Source organism: Aspergillus tubingensis (genome assembly GCF_013340325.1).
Source record: "Aspergillus tubingensis WU-2223L DNA, scaffold_3, whole genome shotgun sequence".
Taxonomy (NCBI): Eukaryota; Fungi; Ascomycota; class Eurotiomycetes; order Eurotiales; family Aspergillaceae; genus Aspergillus; species Aspergillus tubingensis.
In genome coordinates this window covers 1,182,063-1,200,337 of record NW_023336277.1, presented here as the reverse complement: position 1 = coordinate 1,200,337, position 18,275 = coordinate 1,182,063, and the positions used below count along the sequence as shown (strand labels likewise).

Genomic DNA, 18,275 nt, shown 5'->3' with positions numbered 1-18,275 from the left:
AGTCTTTGACACTTAGCATAATTGGTATTGAGTTGGAAGACAGAGTCCAGATGCAAACGACTCCAAAAAGGAGTAGGTCCGCTCCGGTCTCACCGCGTCGCATATAGCGCGATGATCAGAGACTCAGGAGGAGCAATATTCTGGCAGGGTAATTTGACAGCGCGCTGCAGATCTCCGCCTTGGGTGGGAGCTGCGTCAATGAGACTATATTCATTTATGCAAGGCTGCCGCGGCTGGACTTGCCCCGCTCACCATATCTATACGGCTACATGCTCACCCCGGCTGATCTTCGAGGGGATAGCAGGGGGTTGGGGATGGGGGTGGTGAAGATCTACGACTGTTAGTGGATAGATGGTGCGTTCATCCTTTACAACACCACGTACAGATCTAGATAAATCTCGGCTTATTTCTAATTGCTATTTCAACCCATTTTAGCTGTTAGAAACCTGTCTGCTACCGTGAAAGCCTCTTTGACAATGCCTGTGTATGCTCCAACTCGACCCGACTTTGATGCGATTGTCGTATGGGCCGGGTTTGGAGGTATCTACATGTGCAAAAAACTTACAGACCAAGGGCTATCTGTCAAGGTCATTGAAGCTGCACCTGATGTGGGAGGGACATGGTATTGGACTCGTTATCCTGGCGCATTGTCCGAGTAAGTCAACTCACCACGACACATAGGAGTATACGTGAGGAATATTTCATGAGCACACCGTCTCCCTAGCAAGACGATAGAGCGTGATCTAAAAAATTCATTATACTTGTCTCACAGACAGTCTAAATTAACGTGATATGATCGTTATTGAGAATGATGCGGTGGGCCTTTCAGAGCTTTTCGCAGGTAAGGGTGGTTGCTAGATACCAATCTGGCAGTCATATCCACCAAGAACGGCCTCGTAAGGCGGGTCGTCTTGAATCTGGCGCGAGACGCAGATCCGTCCAACGATCAAATGCTCGTAGTCCACTTTGAGTCTGATGCATATTTACCTCGGAAATATTGCCTGGCTATTACTTACGTAGATCTTACTATAAGAACCAAGTGAATTGGTATTCGTTTCTCATTCAGAGGTAGGGTGATCTTCTAAGTTGCTTGGGGGCTACGTGAGGTTTGGCCAATCAGGCGCCTCATTATCTTCTGCGTACAGCATGCATGCGTATTATGGGATTTTTGAAAACGCAAATCAACTTTATCACAACCTAATCCAGAATTTGGGTATTAGTTCACATTTTCGTAGCATTCCTTTATCGAGCTTGCAGCGGTGCAAATCAAGCAAACAAATCTAGCACCATGTCACACAACAGGCAACCAGATAACTAATTAGTTAGCCGTGTAATAATCGGTATTGGCTCTTACTTTGTCTAAGTTGATATTGCTTCAAGAATTAATCTCGAAGACACAATTAACGGCTCATCCCCAAGCAAACTTAATACATCTAGTTTATCCCATTTGCAGGTCAGCAGTGGTTATCTACCCATAAACTCCAGAGTTCGTATCGAACCAAAGCCGCGCACGCGCCGAGGCCTACTCCGCTTCAATTCACCCCACTCCTTTCAACTCCGTGGGCGCTACTTTATCGAGATGAACTATCAAAGGCCCCCTTTCGAGCCCTTGCAGTTCGTCCCCGCCCGAGACAGGGAGACAATACTGGATCTTCCAGTTCGGGGGGTCGATGTTGTCGCCCATGACCCGCTTGAAAATGGCGGCAATCACTGGTGCTTTTATCTCAATGTTACGGATACTACGTCGGTGCAGCTTGACATGACCCCGTCCTACAATATCCCTGGTGCCACAAACCCCAGTGGCAGCAAGGGCTTTTTGATCATTAGCTATCTAGAGCACGCTGTTCCGATGTCGAGTACGGCACAGCAAGTCGTGCGAATGGACGCTCGCCCTGGCAGCAAAGCGCGAGATTTTCTTGGCTCAATACTGAGCCAGAAGCGTCATCAATATGAGTTCAACTTCGCAGGAGAAGGCTGCAGGTTTTGGACCACCCAGCAAATTAACCTCTTTGAGACATCTGGATTCCTCATCAACCCTTCCCAGGTGGCAGCCGCGAAAGACGCTATTCTTACAAAGTGGCCCAGTGGAGTCGGGTACCCTCTTGTGGTTGGCACCTACTATCCCTGACGGTCGTCTATCCATGCGCATACCGTGTGGATGTATTCCACTGCGGGTTGTGTAAAATGCCCTCTGTTTTACGTGCTGTCGATTTTATGTTTGGTTCTTTGTGTTTCATGCCAAAAAAAGATATACAGAAAAAAATAAAAACATACAACAGAAGGGATTCGCTGGTGGTCACCCACCCAACTACTAACCTCCCGGCGTGTGGCTTAAGTACGGCTGAGCGGACGGGAAGCCCTGTTTTCCACACCCTGTGGTCGTATGTACTTGTTCTTTATTGTAAGAGGGATATAATGAGCACATACTAATTAAATAATATTGTACTGCCGAGCTCCAGTCCCAGATCTTGCCCCTTATCGCCAAGACAGTCCGGAAATGTCGAGCAGATAGGGTCAGGACGCCTAGGGTCCACAGGGTTTCGAAAATAAAAGGGACAAATGGTTGAAGGCGGTGGAGGTGCCTAGTAATTGTCACGCAGTTATTCATTGCACGTTTGCCGATTGACCCTGAATGGCTTGAGCCAGGAAAAGCTGAGGCGCTATGATCATGTTGTGTCCGGTTTAACCGATGATATATTTTGAGGTGGTTACTTCATAGTCTCATACAGGCCATCGCCCAACATTAGCTGTCTACAATAACAATAAAGCGGCATTCATGTCAGCCAAAGCTGGAGATCATCTAGGAAAGAAGAATCGTTGAATCCACAAAGAATTGTGTTAAATTTTATATATTACTAGGCTAAAATAGTCTAAATCATTAAATCCGATATCATGCTGATAGCTTCGGAGGTGTCATACAGACAAAGACCGAAGTAAAGCTACCATTTAACGCCCTCAGTTCCCATGCTTACAAATTATTATATCCAATCTAGAACATTATTGCATGTTTTGAGCAGCGTGGACATGTGTCGCCAGATCCAGCAAACGATTTGAGTAACCCCACTCGTTATCGTACCATGCCATGATCTTGAAGAACTATAGACAAATTAGCATGCCTCAGATCCATGAAGGCCACTGCGCCTACTCACCTGAGAATTCAGCTCCGAACATGCTGGTGCATCGATGATCGCACTATACGGGCTTCCGTTATAGTCAGCGCTTACGAGCTCCTCATCTGTAACCCTCAACACGCCAGCCATGCTGGACTTGGATGCGACGCGGAAGGAAGAGATGATTTCTGAGAGTGATGTGGGCTTTTCGGTGCTGATTGTAAGGTCGATCATCGAGACATTGGGTCTGAGTTCAATTCAGTCAGCAAATGGGGGTTATCAAGCGAGCAACCGAGCGGAGCTTACGTTGGGACACGGATCGACACGCCCGTCACCTTGCCGCTTAGCTCGGGCAACACTGAAGCAACGGCTTTGGAAGCGCCAGTAGTTGTCGGGATGATGTTGTTGAAGACACCGCGACCTATAAACAGAGCCATTAGTTCCAGTCCATCAAGCCTGTGGGGAATGGGTAACTCACCAAGCCGGCGGTTCTTCTTGCTATACCCATCCAGAACCTGCTGAGACCGAGTAGCAGCATGAATAGTCGTCAGGAATCCCTGAGCAACACCAAAATTCTCATGAAGCACCTTCAACACCGGCGTAACGCAGTTCGTTGTGCAGCTGGCGTTTGAGATAACCAGGTTCTCCTCAGTAGGACGGTACGAATTGGAGTTAACGCCATAGACAAAGGTGGGCGAATCAGAAGGTGCAGAGATCAGGACCCGCTTTGCCTTTCCATAGGTGATGTGATCTATAGCTTGGTGCGACTTTGTGAATTTGCCTGTACATTCGAGTACATAGTCGACGCCCAGAGCATCCCATTTGAGCTTCTTCAGGTCGCGCTCAGAGGTCAAGGTAATGGGGTTGCCGTCTATGACGATGAGGTTTTCGGATTTTATCTGGATAGATGTTCCATCGTCGAGGTCTCCCATGGAGGAATCATATCGGATGAGGTAGATGAGGTCTTCGACTGTGACGCATGTGTGGTTGATGGCGACGACTTGGATGTCTGAGCGGACGAGGGATGCGCGGAGGAGGTTGCGGCCTAGGAATGGATGTTGAGTGGTTTGTACTGTTATCTGAGGAGATGGAATAACATACCTATCCGGCCAAAGCCGTTGATACCTACTCTGCAGGCGAATGGTGAGGTGGAAATACCAAGAGGAGAGTCATTGGTGGAGGGAGCCATGATTGTGTAGATACGCAGTAATGCTAGAGGATAGTCTGAAGAGTTATTATTGTGCTGATAATAGTGATTAATTATCCAGTATAAGCATGGGGTTCTATATCCTTCACCCAAGGATTAACATGATATATAATAAGATACCATCTTGACTCCGTCGCCAGTATACGACACAGCCCGATTCTAGGAGCCGACATACCCTACGTCAGAAATCTTGAAACGGCTTCCAACAAGTCCGACGGGACCGGGTAAGAGACATGGCATCTACAATGATAACATACATGAATCGCCAGTATGAACCCCGGATGTGACGGCTTATCGCGACCGGCAGCAAGCTGTATAGTCCGATCCCGTTAGAGGACCCACACTAACCCCCGACTTTCGCAGAGAAAATCACCTCCGACGCGGCTGATGATGCCAAGTCCTAGGTAGCCATTCTTGAACCAACCCCCCCGCGGAAATTAAGTCGGGGTAAAAAACCTCCGAAAATCGGACCAACCAGGGGCTAGCCACTCTGGTTTACGGCTTAATAAACCGAGATGAATGAGGCTGCGGCATATTTGACCGGCAAGCCGCGGGGTATTTTTCTCCGGGCTTTCTGCCAGCATTCTAATAGGTTCGTCATATTTCCCTATTCCCATCCCGCCTATCAGACCATGGTTGCAGTATGCCAAGGGTCTACATCTGCTCGTGTTTTCCACCTTGTCTTTGCTGGGGCTAGGTGACAAACATCGTGGTTACAATTCAGAAAATTCTTACGTAGGTGCGACAAACAGGGTAAACGTGACCAATTGTCTTATGTAGAATATATTTCGTGAAAAGATGCAGATTAGACTATGTCATAAATCTCGCCAACGTAACTCAGCTACAATATCATCAATCATGCATGTTCTCTCATCTCAACAGAGCAATCATCCTTCTCCTTGTTGTAGGCAACCAACTCTGCCGGGGTAATTTCTCCCTGGGGGAGATGACGTGCCATAGAGACAATTTGCCAAGGCGACGATGCATCCCGGAAGACATGGTTGATCAACTCCAAATTCCGGTTCATCGTTTCTGGATAGAAGAAATACACCAAAACCGGAATGCACGCCGATAAGATCGCGTACATAATATAGTAGCGGTAGCCGATAGTATCCAAAGCGACCGGAGTAACCATGACCACAACAAAATTCCAGAGCCAGTGGTTGGCAGTGGAAATAGCAGACATGGCGACTCGAAGGCGCTGGGGCGCAACCTCTGTACAGTACAGGAAATTACCGCCCAGGAAGCCAATGGGGTAGAAGAGGTTAAACATAAAAATGAAAACCACCGATGCGATCGACGCCTGTTTGTTCTCAACTCCGAAGCTAGTGGTGATTGCCAATGCGGCCATACAGAATGCCATGCCAGTCCCGCTGATCATAAATACCGCCCGGCGGCCCAGTCGATCAATGGCGAAAAAGGAGATGAAACAGCACACGAACTTCCATGTGAGTGCAGATGCTGCGAGGATCTTTGAGAGACTAGAGCTTAGGCCCAGATTTTCTTGGAAGATGGTGGAGGCGTAGACTGAGATGAGGTTTCCACCACACATTTGTTGGAAAAATTGCAAGATGATGCAGAGACAGAAGCGATAGAACAAGCGCTCGTCATCATCCTTGGAGAACATCTCGCGAATCGCCCTTGTGGATTGAGAGGTATTCTCGAAAGACAGTTCAATACCAGAAATCTCCGACTTGATAGCTTCATCCTCGGGAGACATGCCCTTGTATGCGGCAAGACTAGCGGTTGCCTCTTCGGTACGGTTGACTCTCACTAACCAACGCGGGGACTCGGGGAGTAAGAAGACTGCGACCAAGATCACCAGTGATGGCAAGAAGGAAAGCGACAGCGGTCCACGCCACTGACCGGTATTCTCATTGGGAAGTCGACTGAAGGCAAAGTCGATCCAATTGCACAGAGCATATCCGAGACACATAAAGATACCGTCGGCGATGACATGCTGACCGCGATGCTTGGCGGAAGAGCACTCAGATTGCCAAACAGGGACAGCAACACTGAATTGGCCAGTACCGATACCCAGAATGATTCGGCCAACTGTAAATTGAATCAAAGAGTAGGCTGACACTTGTAGTAATTGACCGATGATGGTGAAAATAGAACCGATGAATATAGTTTTGCGACGCCCCAGACGATCCGAAATGACAGTACACGACAGCGCACCAATTAGCGCACCAATTTGGAAAGACGCAATGACAGCTCCTTTTCCAGTTGAATTCTTTGCCTCCAAAGCGCCTGTCGTATTGATTGTGTCAATTTGAGGAAAGATCTTAACCCAAGATTGGAGGGTAGCAAGGGGGCCAGCCCCGGCCTGGTTGTAACCGAAAATGATAAAAGCGGGAGCAACAATGAGGATAACCTGGGCCATGCGTAGAGCACTGCCAGTAAGGTGCAAAAGTTGTTGAGCCATTTTGAATAGGGTCTCAAATAAGAGTCATGAATGATAAAGATGAGTAGACAAAAACGAAATGGATTCTTGGGAGAATGACTGTGTTCCTTTATATAGGAGGAACCAAAACTTTTCCATCCCCGGAGTGGTAAAGTATGCCAACCCCGAGACATGCTGTCAATGACCTGGGGTCCCCGTAAAACTGGGGAAGCGCACAAGGATTTCCCCATGCATTGCGGGGAATACTTGGCGTTTGAATTAATGCGGCATCATGATTGGACCACATTACGACGATGGAGGAAGTGATAATCAGACCACACTCACCGGAGGTTGCTATGTCCGGCTACTTTCATAACGAAATTACATCAACGTGCAGAAAGTCTTGCCATGCGTGCGCTGCTTTATCGTAATAGGCTAAAAATGCAAGAACTGATAAATATCGCATAATACTTGCTTCTCCGAGATCGGAAAAAAAATTGCAGAGGTTGATGATCATTTCCTGTCGGCACATCTCTTCCCTAATGTCTAGGATAGCCAGGATGTATTACTGTGTCCAACTTGGTAGCACTCTTGAAATATTCTACGAGCTGCATAAGGCGATGTGTGACTAGAATTGAGGCTCGAAGTTGTCCCCTCAGCGAGTATCTACTATGGTAAAAAGCTGGAATATATTTATTATGCCAAGTACTCGCAGCATTTTCACCTTGTTCCGAGATCTCGAATAATAGTGCTCAATATTCATTTACTATGTGTAATTTATATTCCTAAATCCTGCAATTCTATATACAACAGAAGGCCCTCTTCAGCCCATAATTCAGTCATCCTAACATTCTACTCAGAACCCAGCTTCTTAATCTCGGCAACAACAGCATCGGTAACCTCCTTGGTGTTAGCCTTGCCACCCAAGTCACGAGTGAGAATGCCCTGCTCGCAAACATTTTCAACACAGGTCAGAAGCTTCTCGGAAGCCTCCTGCTCGCCCAGCCAAGCAAGCATTTCAGCCGCGGTCCAGAAAGTAGCAACAGGGTTCGAGATACCCATGCCAGTGATATCGAAAGCAGAGCCGTGGATAGGCTCAAACATGCTAGGGTACTCGCGGGTAGGATCGAGATTGGAAGTAGGGGCAATACCGATAGATCCAGCCAGAGCAGCAGCCAGGTCAGACAAAATATCGGCGTGTAGGTTCGTTGCCACGATAGTATCAAGACTCTTGGGGTTCAGAACCATGCGGGTGGTCATAGCGTCGACCAGCATCTTATCAACAGTGACATCGGGGAAATCCTGAAAAGTTCGCATATCAGTACTCGGATGATAGGAGGGGTATTCAACAAGAGTGGTCTACCTTAGCCGTAATCTTAGCAACCTCATCCCACAGAACCATTCCGTTACGCTGAGCATTGCTCTTAGTAACAACAGTCAAGAGCTTGCGAGGCCGCTTCTGGGCGGTCTCGAAAGCGAAACGCATAATACGCTCCACAGCGTGACGGGTGAAGACGGAAACCTCGGTTGCCGACTCCCAAGGCTTGCCTGTGTGAGAACGACCACCCTGGCCCGCATACTCGCCTTCGCTGTTCTCGCGAATAATGACCCAGTCGAGATCCCCAATGTTGCAGTTGCGGAGGGGAGACTGGGTACCCCGGAATACTCGAGTGGGGCGGACATTGGCATATTGTTGGAAAGGCTGGCAGATAGCCAGACGAAGACCCCAGAGGGAGATGTGATCAGGGACATCTACACCTGTTAGAGAATGTTTTGTCTTCAGATGCCAGGGTACTCACCAGGGGCGCCAACAGCGCCGAAAAAGATAGCGTCGTGCTTCTTCAATTCGTCAAGACCTCCATCCGGTATGTATTTGCCGGTCTTTTTGTATGTCTCAGAGCTCCAGTCATAGTGCTCGAAGTCAAGCTTGAAAGTCTGGAGGGTATCGGTCAAAGCATTCAAGGCGGTGATACCGGCCTCGATGACCTCGGGACCAATTCCATCCGCGGGGATAGAAGCAATGCTGTATGTTCTGCGAGTGACGGACGGAGACATTGTGAATCAGGTGTGGCGGTGTGTGTAGAATTGAAGTGATTTGAGATAGATGGAGGGGTAAATGGAGGGGTAGCTTTAGTGTTTGCCCGGTTATAAGCAGTTTGGTGCCAATGCGTGATCTGATCTTCTCTAGTTCAAAGTGGCAATCTGTTATGACGCTTAACACTGTGGCCAATGAGGTATTTCGGTTCGGAGATGTTCAAGTCCGGTGGATGACCGGTTGAGAGAAATGAAGCGTCGGAGCTTCACTTCTCCGGTAGATGGTCTCGACTCCAAGGCTCAGCGAGAGAAAATGACGGGAGATTGATTATGAGTCGTAAATGCTCTCCAATCATGAAAATCTCGCATATTGCAAGTTTGGTAACGAGTAATCTGAACTAGATGGCAGCCTTTTGGGTGACTCGCATTGTCACGGTGGGCTGACTAAGCCATGCTTCTATTGACAAAGTATAGACATGCAGAGGGTACTTGACCCTGACCCTGACCAACCCCTTATTACTTCAAAGGACGATAATAGACAATCTCAAGATCGACTGAGCTGTTGAGTCAACCAGAGTAGTCATGTCTGGCGTTTCACATCTCATGAAGAGTGAATAGGTTGGAGCAATGATGCTTTCTACAGCAAGCCATGCCCAGACATCATATAGTGGATACCTGGAAGATGACTGGTCAAGTCAACCTAGTAAGCAATAATAAACATCTGATCTGCAGCTACTACGAGAAATTGGGGAGATCTTGCCAAGTCTATTAGGCTTTCATTATCTTGGCATACAACCATATGAACGGATAGCTTAAATAGCAACTTTTTTCCAAACTGATTGTGAGATGATATATACTTCAGCCATTTGACGGAGTCCAGTTCCTATATATTGCGAATGCATTGATTAGTACGAGGTTTCATTTAACCACGAAGCTCATTTCCCGGTGTAGATTTCAGGCCACACGATGACTTCATCCGACCTTCTTCCAAGTTTCGAGAGCCCCCCGTCCAATGCCGGAACGCAAATGCGGTATTTTCTTTGCCATATGTCTCACTGCCACCAGTTCTATAGCATGGTATCCTTTCAAGGAAGAGGTATGGAAGTCAAGGGATGACTGGAGCACAGCTCTTCCAAGGAGAGTTAATACGGATAACCATGTATGCGAACAAATGGGGTACCGAGAGCCTATTTTTTCGGAAAGGATCATTGGAACGAATGTATATGAAATTTGACCTCATACCGGAAAGTTCGGCATTTCATCTTATGTGTATCCATGGGGCCCCAGACCCCCTAGGCTCCACTGCCTTCTCCATCCGGAGGTCAGGAAACCTGACCTGGCCGTTGCCTCACTTCCCTTATTTGTCTCAATTATTCCCTACAGAATTTTCATTCCGTTGCTCATTTTCTTCTGTTTGCTTCTATTATCTTTTTATTTGTTTGAGCAATTACGTTGCTTTTGTCTTTCTGGAATGTCTGCTCAAGACAGAATCATGCATTCAATGACCTTTGTCGACAGAATTTGTCGGGTCTCCTGGGGGTGGTTTTCAGTCTCGATGAGCACTGGGAGCATTGGTACCCTGCTTTACAATACCCCTCACAAATTTTCTGGTCTTATGATTATTGGAAAGATATTCTTCATTCTTGATATTATCACTTATTTGGCCATTTGGGCATCACTCATCACGCGATTCACCCGAAACCGACACGCCTTCAGGAATACATTCAACGACCCGGAAGAAGCCTATCTCATTCCTACAGCTGCTTTGGGCTTCGCTACTATACTTTTCGGAATAGAATGTTACGGCGTTCCTGCCTGTGGAAGTTGGCTGAAATATGTTCAGCTGGTCCTATTTTGGGTCTATACAGCCGTGGCAATCTCGCTGGCAGTTGGCCTTAACTGGCATCTTTATCAAACCCGCATGGCTTCTCGACAACCTTTCTGGCTCGTGCGCCTCCTTCCGTCCTTTCCGGCCATGCTCGGCGGTACCACTGCCTCACTACTCGCCGGAGCCCAGCCTAATCACTTTGCCATCCCTATTCTTATTGCTGGAACATGCTTGCAGGGTTTCGGCTTCTTGATTTCCCTGTTCATACTAGGTGAATATTTTTATGGCCTTCACCACCATGGCCTACCGCCCATGCGCCGTAGACCTCAGATGTTCATTGCTATTGGACCACCGGCGTTTACTGCAGTTGCGCTAATGGGAATGGCTGAGATTGCAACAGAAAAGTTCCCTGCTCATTATATTCCTTTAGCCTCGCATGTCAATACCGCAGAAGTTGTACTCATTGTTGCGGTATTCTTGTCCATTTTCATGTGGATCTTCTCTTTCTTTCTCTGGATGCTTGGGTGGCTTAGCATTTTTGCTGCCTACCATGAGTGGAAGTTTGATATCACTTGGTGGGCAACGGTGTTCCCCAATACTGGGTTTGCGTTGGCAACGATCAAGATTGGAGACTTGGTTGCTTCGAAGCCTATCCAGTGGGTTGGCAGTGCAGCTACCATTATTCAAGTCGCTCTATGGTTAGGCTGCTTTTGTCTCCACATATGGGCTTACTTTACCCGCCGGACGTTGTGGCCAGGCATGGATGAGGGATTTGAGGCAGAGGGTCACATTGGTGAAGGGCTAGATATGGAAGGAGAGGCTGTGTCTTCTAAACATTCAGTGGCATCATAGATTATTAGCGTGTATATAAGTCCTCTTATAGATTCAAGATCCATCCAAAGAATTGCTGCAGCTTTCCCAATGTACCGCCTCTACCTTTGAACTAGAAATCATCTCGGGTTGTGGGTTTGTGCGTCGCTCTTCCTAACTTTAGAGTGCTTTTGATCCCCACCCATCCCGAGTAGAGGCTTGGCCACCTTGGCAAAGTCTTAAATTTGAGAGATGTTGAAGGAATCCGCTGATGCGGCTGCACTCTTTCATCATCAGCATCCTATCGTTCATAGCCCGTGATCGAAATTTTCGGGCGTATCATGTCATAAGCCCACTGTTTCACATCGATTTATAGCGGAGGGTAACTCTGACATAAGCTTTTATTTTTATTTTGTTTGCTATTAGAAGTATATACTAGGCTTGCTTTTAGACAACTCGTCCGCCATTGTGGAATGCTCGTCTTCTTTCCCACTATTACCCGTCACAGTGGCGGTACTAAAGTCGGGAAATGGATTAACTATGGTCTCTGCTGGACCCGGAGCTGGGTCCCTTGAATATACCGGAGAAGAAACCATCCCGGGGGGTCGAAGATAGACATTATAGGGACTGCTCATGTTGACATCTTCTCCTGGGTGCCACGCAAAGCTAGCCGGCCCCGAAGTTTCTAATTCACCTTGAGGGCTGTGACTGTGGATGGTAGTAGAAGCAGGCGAAGCTGAAATGGCCTGACTAGCTGTCGAATGATTCACGAGCGGTACCTCTTGTGACCGGTTGAGCGTAAATTGTTCGCACATGGATGCCTTCCAGTGGTATATGTCGGGCCAACCTCGAAGCGGCAATCGCGACCATTCGTCCATTCGTGCAGCTTTCGATTTTTGTAGCGAATCCGGCTTCGTGGTGGCTTGGAGCAAAGTAGTAGTTGGTCCCATTGAGCTCAATGTCATGAGAGCACCATAAAGGGCCGACTCAGTCTCTGCAAGTCTTTGCTCTAATTGATTTAGATATCCGAGAGGCAAGCCTCTGTTAAGTGAAAGATAATTAGCTGTGGGGTAGGTGTCGATCGCACGGAATGTTCGTACCTCTTGCCGCTTTCAGGATATTTGCATTTTGATGATTCGTTGGAGCATTGAGTGCAATGCGGGCTGCAGGGGTGTGTTAGTGACCAGAAAGCTCCGATGAAGGGGGAAATATCATGGTTGGAGGTTCAGCATACAGTCTGCGATCGCACTATGCGGGGATTAGCGCTGCAGGAACAATAGATCGACGAAATACTAACTCACCTTGCATTTCCGCTGCCTGCATACCTCACAGGAGATAGGACTTAGAACATCATCTTCTTCTAATAATCGTCAAACTGCTTGACTGTAGACATGAAGGTGCTATACGTACCTGGCATGTCGGCACTGGATGCCCGTTTAGATCGTTGCCGTCCCATTTCTCACCGCCTGTTGTCCAACCAACTTGATATGAAAATTAGAATATCTCCGGGGAACTATCAAGTGCAGTGAGTCAGCCAAGTGTCTTTTGCCGCCGATCGGACTGATCTTGATGTATCTGCGGGAGCCACCGCGTCATCCGGAGAAAGAAACCTCCGACGGTACTCTCCATGGTTAATTAAGGTTCGAGTGCCGAATGTTGATATGACGTTGTACTTGCAATTGCCACTTTCAAGACTGTCAAATTGCGGAGCGAGGAAACCTATGAGGCTAAAGTGTTGGTTCCATATTTGCTATCTAGACGATGACTTGGAGGTGCGAAGGGGGCTTAACAGGGCTTGCTGGCAGCCCAGGTCAGCGAGTCACGTGACACTACCCGACAAGCAGCAGGTCAACTGGGCTGTACGAGACATGGGATATATCTTTCTGCAAAATAGAAAAATATTAACTTACTCCATAATCATTGAGAAGTTTTATTCAAGCAGGGTATTCTGCCTAGGGCAGTACGGGGTGTGTGAGTAGACGTACATATGATGTGGTGGTCAAGTGCACCAGCAATGACTAAGCAACTTTAAGCACTGCCCGCAACCAACTCGATAACTTCAAGCCTCGGATTCGTAGTGTGCGACTTCGAACACTGCGAATAACACCCAGTTTCGTGGAAATGTGACGACAGGCAAGCATTAAAATGGTGTCGCCCTCTTCATTTGGCTCCCGCCTGGAGGAGAATGAAACCGACTGGCATACCGCTCCCCGTGCTGCCAAAAGACGCAAGCGAGCCTCCAACGCAGGTGCATCACGACCTTCGCCCCGAGAGATCGGAGTGATGAGAGAATCTCAAAACGATGGACCAGCCACTTTTCTTGGAAGCTCTAGCGGTATTCACTTCGTTCGTCAGGTTTACAACGCCTTTGCTCGTCGATCCGCCGAGTTGCAGCGAGCTCGGAATCGAACCTCGGTGCCAGGAGAAGATGATCGATTGCAGCGAGACTCCGGCGACTTCAACTCTCACAATACAGATGAGCTGTGGTCGAGGGAGGAGCTGCACTTTGAGTCAAATTCCTCGTTATCATTCGATGATTTAGCCAGTTGGACTCGCCGCTACTTTGAGGACTGGCACCCCATCTTTCCCTTTCTTCATGCACCAACTGTCCTCAAGTCGATGGAAACCCTCGCGAACCAGGGTATTCCAGCAATCAGCCGACTAGACATCATTATTATTCGCTCTCTCGTTTCGATCTCTCTTGCCGATAACCGACAGACAGATGGCTCGGGTGCAAACACCAAACCAGTTCCAGCCAATCTGGTATTTCAATCTGTACATCACATCATACAAGATATTCAGAGCCTGCTCATGGAGCCAACCACGATACCACTCTTGCAAGCGACGTTCTGTGCCCAGCTGACCCTGACGTCTCTGTTACGTCTTAACGCCGCTTCTCGGGTTGGTGGAGTCATCACTCGCACTGCTTATCATCTGGGGTTGCACCGATGTCCTGCTCGCTTTTCGTGCTTCAGTAGCCTCGAAAAAGATATTAGATATCGATTGTTCTGGTCCATATACACCCTGGAACGATATCTATCACAAGCCCTCGGGATCCCGCTTAGCATCCGAGATGACGACATTGATGTTTGCTATCCGGGCGAAGAAAGGCACTCAAGTGTTATTGCAACACCACAAGGCCACGTCGATCATCGACTACGACTATCTTGCCACATGGCTAAATATGCCCGGGTACGTGGCTTGATAATTGAGCTTCGCAACAAGTCTGTCCTGCATAGCCATGCCAGTCCTGTCGAGGCGTCGTATGTGAACGGCGAGCTTTCACAGTGGTGGAATGAGGTATACGACGATGTCTATCCTACGGAGGATGAAGAAGATACAGAATCAAAACAAGACTCACCACTAGCCCCATATCATCGCCTGCTTCTCAGTGTCCTACGACACGAGGCGGTCATTGCTATGAACCGACCATTGCTTACTGTTGAGAAGCCCAACCAGGACCAGGATTACAAAAATGCATTACAGACGTGTATTGAATCATCGCGATCTGTGCTTGCAGCATTAAAGAAATACATGTCCTCTCCATCTCAAGCACCAATGACCTGGCCCTCTTTCACATGGACAACATGGATGGCTTGCCTCATCTTGATGTACGCGTCATGGGAAGGTGAGCTACCGATCAGTACTGCATTAAAATACGGTCGGATGGGGACTTCTGTCCTTCAGAATCTTGCTTTGCGTGGAAGCAGTTGGCCTGAAACCTGCATCGAGGGGATTAAGAGTATGGTATCTGCCTTGTCAATGAACCAGTCCAGTCGGGAGCATCATGAAAACGCTGCAGCGATTTTGTCCGATGGGAACGCCTCCCAGCTCGGCCCCTCAAATATCAGAGGGGCGATGAGACCAGAGTCCCAGCATAGAAGTCATCCATCCGCTTCGATGAGCATGAACTCCGCCTTTCCAAATACCCACAGAACGGGGCCTACAACGTACCATCGTCTGTCGCCTTCTATGAGTCCACAACAATTTGAAACATCGACAGACTCTGCCCCTCAGGGATTTAACCCAACAGAACACTGCGACTCGCCCAATCTCATTCGTAATGCCAGTGATATGGTTGACATAAACTCGAACGACGCCTCCCACGCACTAACATCCGCCGGTCTAATATTCGGCAACATGGCGAACAGCAACGCCGTCCTCAACCAGGGACTTGGACAGGATCCGCTTTCCTTCTCCGATCCCTCTTACCTGTTCATGAACGATCTATGGAGCGTGGCAGATGGCCCTTGGATAATTCACGGGAACATGTTATAAACGGCTCCGTATCGTACATAGCCAACGAACACTGTACTCATATAACGTTAAACAGGACGAATTGCCATAACCTTCCTTCGCTCGTCCAGAACGACAGATAGTTGTCTTTCCTCTTGCTGACCCGAGAAGAACCCACTCCGTAGTTGATCAAGATACAGCTCGTAAGCAGGCATATACCCCTTCACAAACCGGATAACTTCCTCATCAGACATGGCGCCCTTCTTCCTCTCTCGCAGAACATGTTCTTGTTCAAGGCGCCATCCATAGACATTGATTAAATCATCTGTATGAAGATGAACGAGAAAGTCGAAAAACTGCGGCCCCATGAATAGCTCGCAGTAATGACGCAAATTCTTATTAATCTGTACCAAATGCTCTAATTCATGCTCCCCCAGCGTCTGCTTCAAGCTGCCTCCCGCGGAGACCTCTTTCGCATGGATCCAGCGATACGAGATTTCATCCTCTGGCAATGGTTGGAACCCGACACACCACCCTTCGAAAATAACAATGTCGATGGTGACATCTGCTGGAATGCGACGCCACGTGTCTTGGGGTGCTCGGCCACCCTCTCCATTGAATAGGCTCTTGTCGAATGATGGAATGACTTTCTCCGATGACTTTGTTAAACTGTCGAAGAAGTCGACTGCAAGTGCGATATCGTGAGTGCCTGGTTGCCCTCGAGTTCGAAGAAGTCTGTTGGATGGGTTGTTGTCTCGTACTTGGATAAGGTCGTCATGATCGAGATAAAGGTCATCGAGAGATATGTTGATTGTGTTGCATTTGTATTCATCGTTCAAGGCTTGTACAAGTGCGTCAGTCCATGTGGATTTTCCGCTTCCTTGAAGGCCTGTCAAGCCCAGGATAAATGGGCGCTTTTTTGATGCGGATGTTTGGGCTTCAACGTGACTCTTGATTCGGGGTAGGACATTGCTGAGAACGTTGTGAATGTCCTGAGCGGGGATTGTTGGTTTGGTCATGGTGGGTGGAAATTGGAGTTGAGGGTCGGAGTTTGCAGGTCGAGGAGCAGAAAATGTGAGTGCCGTTGTTTCCGCTAAATTTGGGTGCATCTTGTACTGCTTTTACTTTGGTCTAAAATGGAGATGTGTTTGCTGCCAAGCATTCTGTTCGGAGGAGTGGAGGTCCTTCGCTCGGAGATGTTCTTATCCAGTATAGCCTCGGAGAAAGAAACCTCCGTCTGCTCGTTATCGCAACGAAATAGCAAACATGAGCGGATAAGCTTTGTTTCATGGAGCATTATTCATGAGATAATTGTTTCACCATCCCCAAATGGACCTTTTAATTGCAGCTGTCGCAGTGTCAACAATCTGCCCCAGCTAATTGCATCACCAGCAGCTTCGGATGCACAGTGCTCCTTTTCCATGCGTTGGGTGGTTGATTTTCAGATGTACTCAACTGTCAGGCCTGAAGCTGGTGGTGTCAGTAATTTCCTAAAGATATCTTAGATGCGGACCAGTTTCACCAGTAAGTAATCCTAAATGTTCTGGAACAGAAGTGTTGAGAAGTCTAAACTGAAGAAGAATGTTGTTTAACAAGGAATGATGATCAAAGTTATAGAGGTCCTCGAGATGCCGTTGATGAGGTAACGATTAATTATCGATTTGAGTTGGGAAGTATTTAATATGACGCCTAGGATTTTTCTCAGGAAGAAGCATCGAAAGAATTCGTCGAGAATCGTACCGGGACCTCTTACTAAAAGTAGCTACAGCCCTATAGTAATTGAACGGAGCTCGTTTCGGCAATGCTCTGTGATGGAATATCGAAGGTGACGAAAGATACTTTGGCTATGGGTATGGTAGGGCCCGAAGTGGAAGATGAAGCTGTCGACCGATGTTCTTGTGATGTGTGTATCTCTAGGCGTGTTGCTTCGAGAGGCCTTGCATGAACGTACTACCCAGTACCGGTCAAACCAAGCGGACTTTAACTAGTAATGACCCCTTACAATGGATTTTATAACGAAGTATTGGATAGTCTGTGCTATCAGCCGGCGACTAGAAGCAGACTGGCAGCTCATACATCTGCACGCTCAAGTCACAGCTGACTGTAGATACACTGTTGTCAATCATGGAGCGGTGCAGGTAGTACTATGTCTGGTGGTACAAATTGGAAGGGTATTGCTGTAGAGTAACGGCAACGGCCTGTCATAGTATTCGAGGATGGTGTTGTGGCAACTTTTCCCAAGGGATGTGGTGAGGTTCTAATTGTACGCGCTACGCATGGGTTACACCCAATGTGAGGCGTAGAAAGGAGCAGGACGAGGGTCACATACTGCCAGAGAGCCTGGGAGAAAGACTGTGTCACTTGATTCTGTGCATGGGTCAATATCGTGTGTGGCTTAACGAAGAGGAGTCGGACAGGCTGACGATCGTTTCGGGGCGCATAATGCCCCGCGGAATTGGCCCAGACCGCCGAGAAGAGACACCTATTCAGGCATTGCCTGCATGGCATCCCAAGCAAGGGGCCGGCAATCGGAAATATGTGACAGACGTGCTGTGCTACTTATGCTTAATAAGCTTCCTGGCCCCAACCTGCCATGAGACTTGATCTATGGATCTGCTGACTAGTTTGACAGAGCTTATGTGCGAGTTGACCATCGGATTCTAC

The 18,275-nt window shown here is 48.0% G+C and overlaps 8 protein-coding genes and 1 non-coding gene across 9 annotated transcripts; 3 read left to right on the top strand and 6 right to left on the bottom strand.

The window, feature by feature from the left end:
- Positions 1–1,579: 1,579 nt before the first annotated feature.
- AtWU_01581 (glyceraldehyde-3-phosphate dehydrogenase, type I) lies at positions 1,580–2,128 on the top strand (the record flags this gene model as incomplete). Its single annotated transcript, XM_035496695.1, has 1 exon — positions 1,580–2,128. One exon carries the CDS (start codon positions 1,580–1,582, stop codon positions 2,126–2,128), a length of 549 nt encoding a protein of 182 aa, XP_035352588.1.
- Positions 2,129–2,267: 139 nt separating this feature from the next.
- AtWU_r6 lies at positions 2,268–2,383 on the bottom strand. Its single transcript, XR_004775246.1, has one exon. It is a non-coding gene; the product is annotated as a 5S ribosomal RNA (ribosomal RNA).
- Positions 2,384–2,997: 614 nt separating this feature from the next.
- AtWU_01580 (type I glyceraldehyde-3-phosphate dehydrogenase) lies at positions 2,998–4,299 on the bottom strand (the record flags this gene model as incomplete). Its single annotated transcript, XM_035496694.1, has 5 exons — positions 2,998–3,096; positions 3,150–3,357; positions 3,417–3,531; positions 3,589–4,155; positions 4,212–4,299. 5 exons carry the CDS (start codon positions 4,297–4,299, stop codon positions 2,998–3,000), a joined length of 1,077 nt encoding a protein of 358 aa, XP_035352587.1.
- Positions 4,300–5,173: 874 nt separating this feature from the next.
- On the bottom strand, positions 5,174–6,745 carry AtWU_01579 (sugar porter family MFS transporter; the record flags this gene model as incomplete). The annotated part of the gene is made up of 1 exon (XM_035496693.1): positions 5,174–6,745. One exon carries the CDS (start codon positions 6,743–6,745, stop codon positions 5,174–5,176), a length of 1,572 nt encoding a protein of 523 aa, XP_035352586.1.
- An 810-nt stretch (positions 6,746–7,555) lies between these two features.
- AtWU_01578 (putative tartrate dehydrogenase) lies at positions 7,556–8,758 on the bottom strand (the record flags this gene model as incomplete). The annotated part of the gene is made up of 3 exons (XM_035496692.1): positions 7,556–8,005; positions 8,067–8,455; positions 8,503–8,758. The coding sequence occupies 3 exons, from the start codon at positions 8,756–8,758 to the stop codon at positions 7,556–7,558; spliced, it is 1,095 nt and encodes a 364-aa protein (XP_035352585.1).
- Positions 8,759–10,229: 1,471 nt separating this feature from the next.
- Positions 10,230–11,417, top strand: AtWU_01577 (tellurite-resistance/dicarboxylate transporter family protein; the record flags this gene model as incomplete). Its single annotated transcript, XM_035496691.1, has 1 exon — positions 10,230–11,417. The coding sequence occupies one exon, from the start codon at positions 10,230–10,232 to the stop codon at positions 11,415–11,417; it is 1,188 nt and encodes a 395-aa protein (XP_035352584.1).
- A 380-nt stretch (positions 11,418–11,797) lies between these two features.
- Positions 11,798–12,831, bottom strand: AtWU_01576 (Zn(II)2Cys6 transcription factor domain-containing protein; the record flags this gene model as incomplete). The annotated part of the gene is made up of 5 exons (XM_035496690.1): positions 11,798–12,416; positions 12,476–12,538; positions 12,610–12,623; positions 12,677–12,735; positions 12,786–12,831. The coding sequence occupies 5 exons, from the start codon at positions 12,829–12,831 to the stop codon at positions 11,798–11,800; spliced, it is 801 nt and encodes a 266-aa protein (XP_035352583.1).
- A 689-nt stretch (positions 12,832–13,520) lies between these two features.
- On the top strand, positions 13,521–15,653 carry AtWU_01575 (CeGAL family transcription factor; the record flags this gene model as incomplete). The annotated part of the gene is made up of 1 exon (XM_035496689.1): positions 13,521–15,653. The coding sequence occupies one exon, from the start codon at positions 13,521–13,523 to the stop codon at positions 15,651–15,653; it is 2,133 nt and encodes a 710-aa protein (XP_035352582.1).
- Positions 15,654–15,700: 47 nt separating this feature from the next.
- Positions 15,701–16,630, bottom strand: AtWU_01574 (D-glycerate 3-kinase-like protein; the record flags this gene model as incomplete). Its single annotated transcript, XM_035496688.1, has 1 exon — positions 15,701–16,630. The coding sequence occupies one exon, from the start codon at positions 16,628–16,630 to the stop codon at positions 15,701–15,703; it is 930 nt and encodes a 309-aa protein (XP_035352581.1).
- Between the last annotated feature and the right edge of the window lie 1,645 nt (positions 16,631–18,275).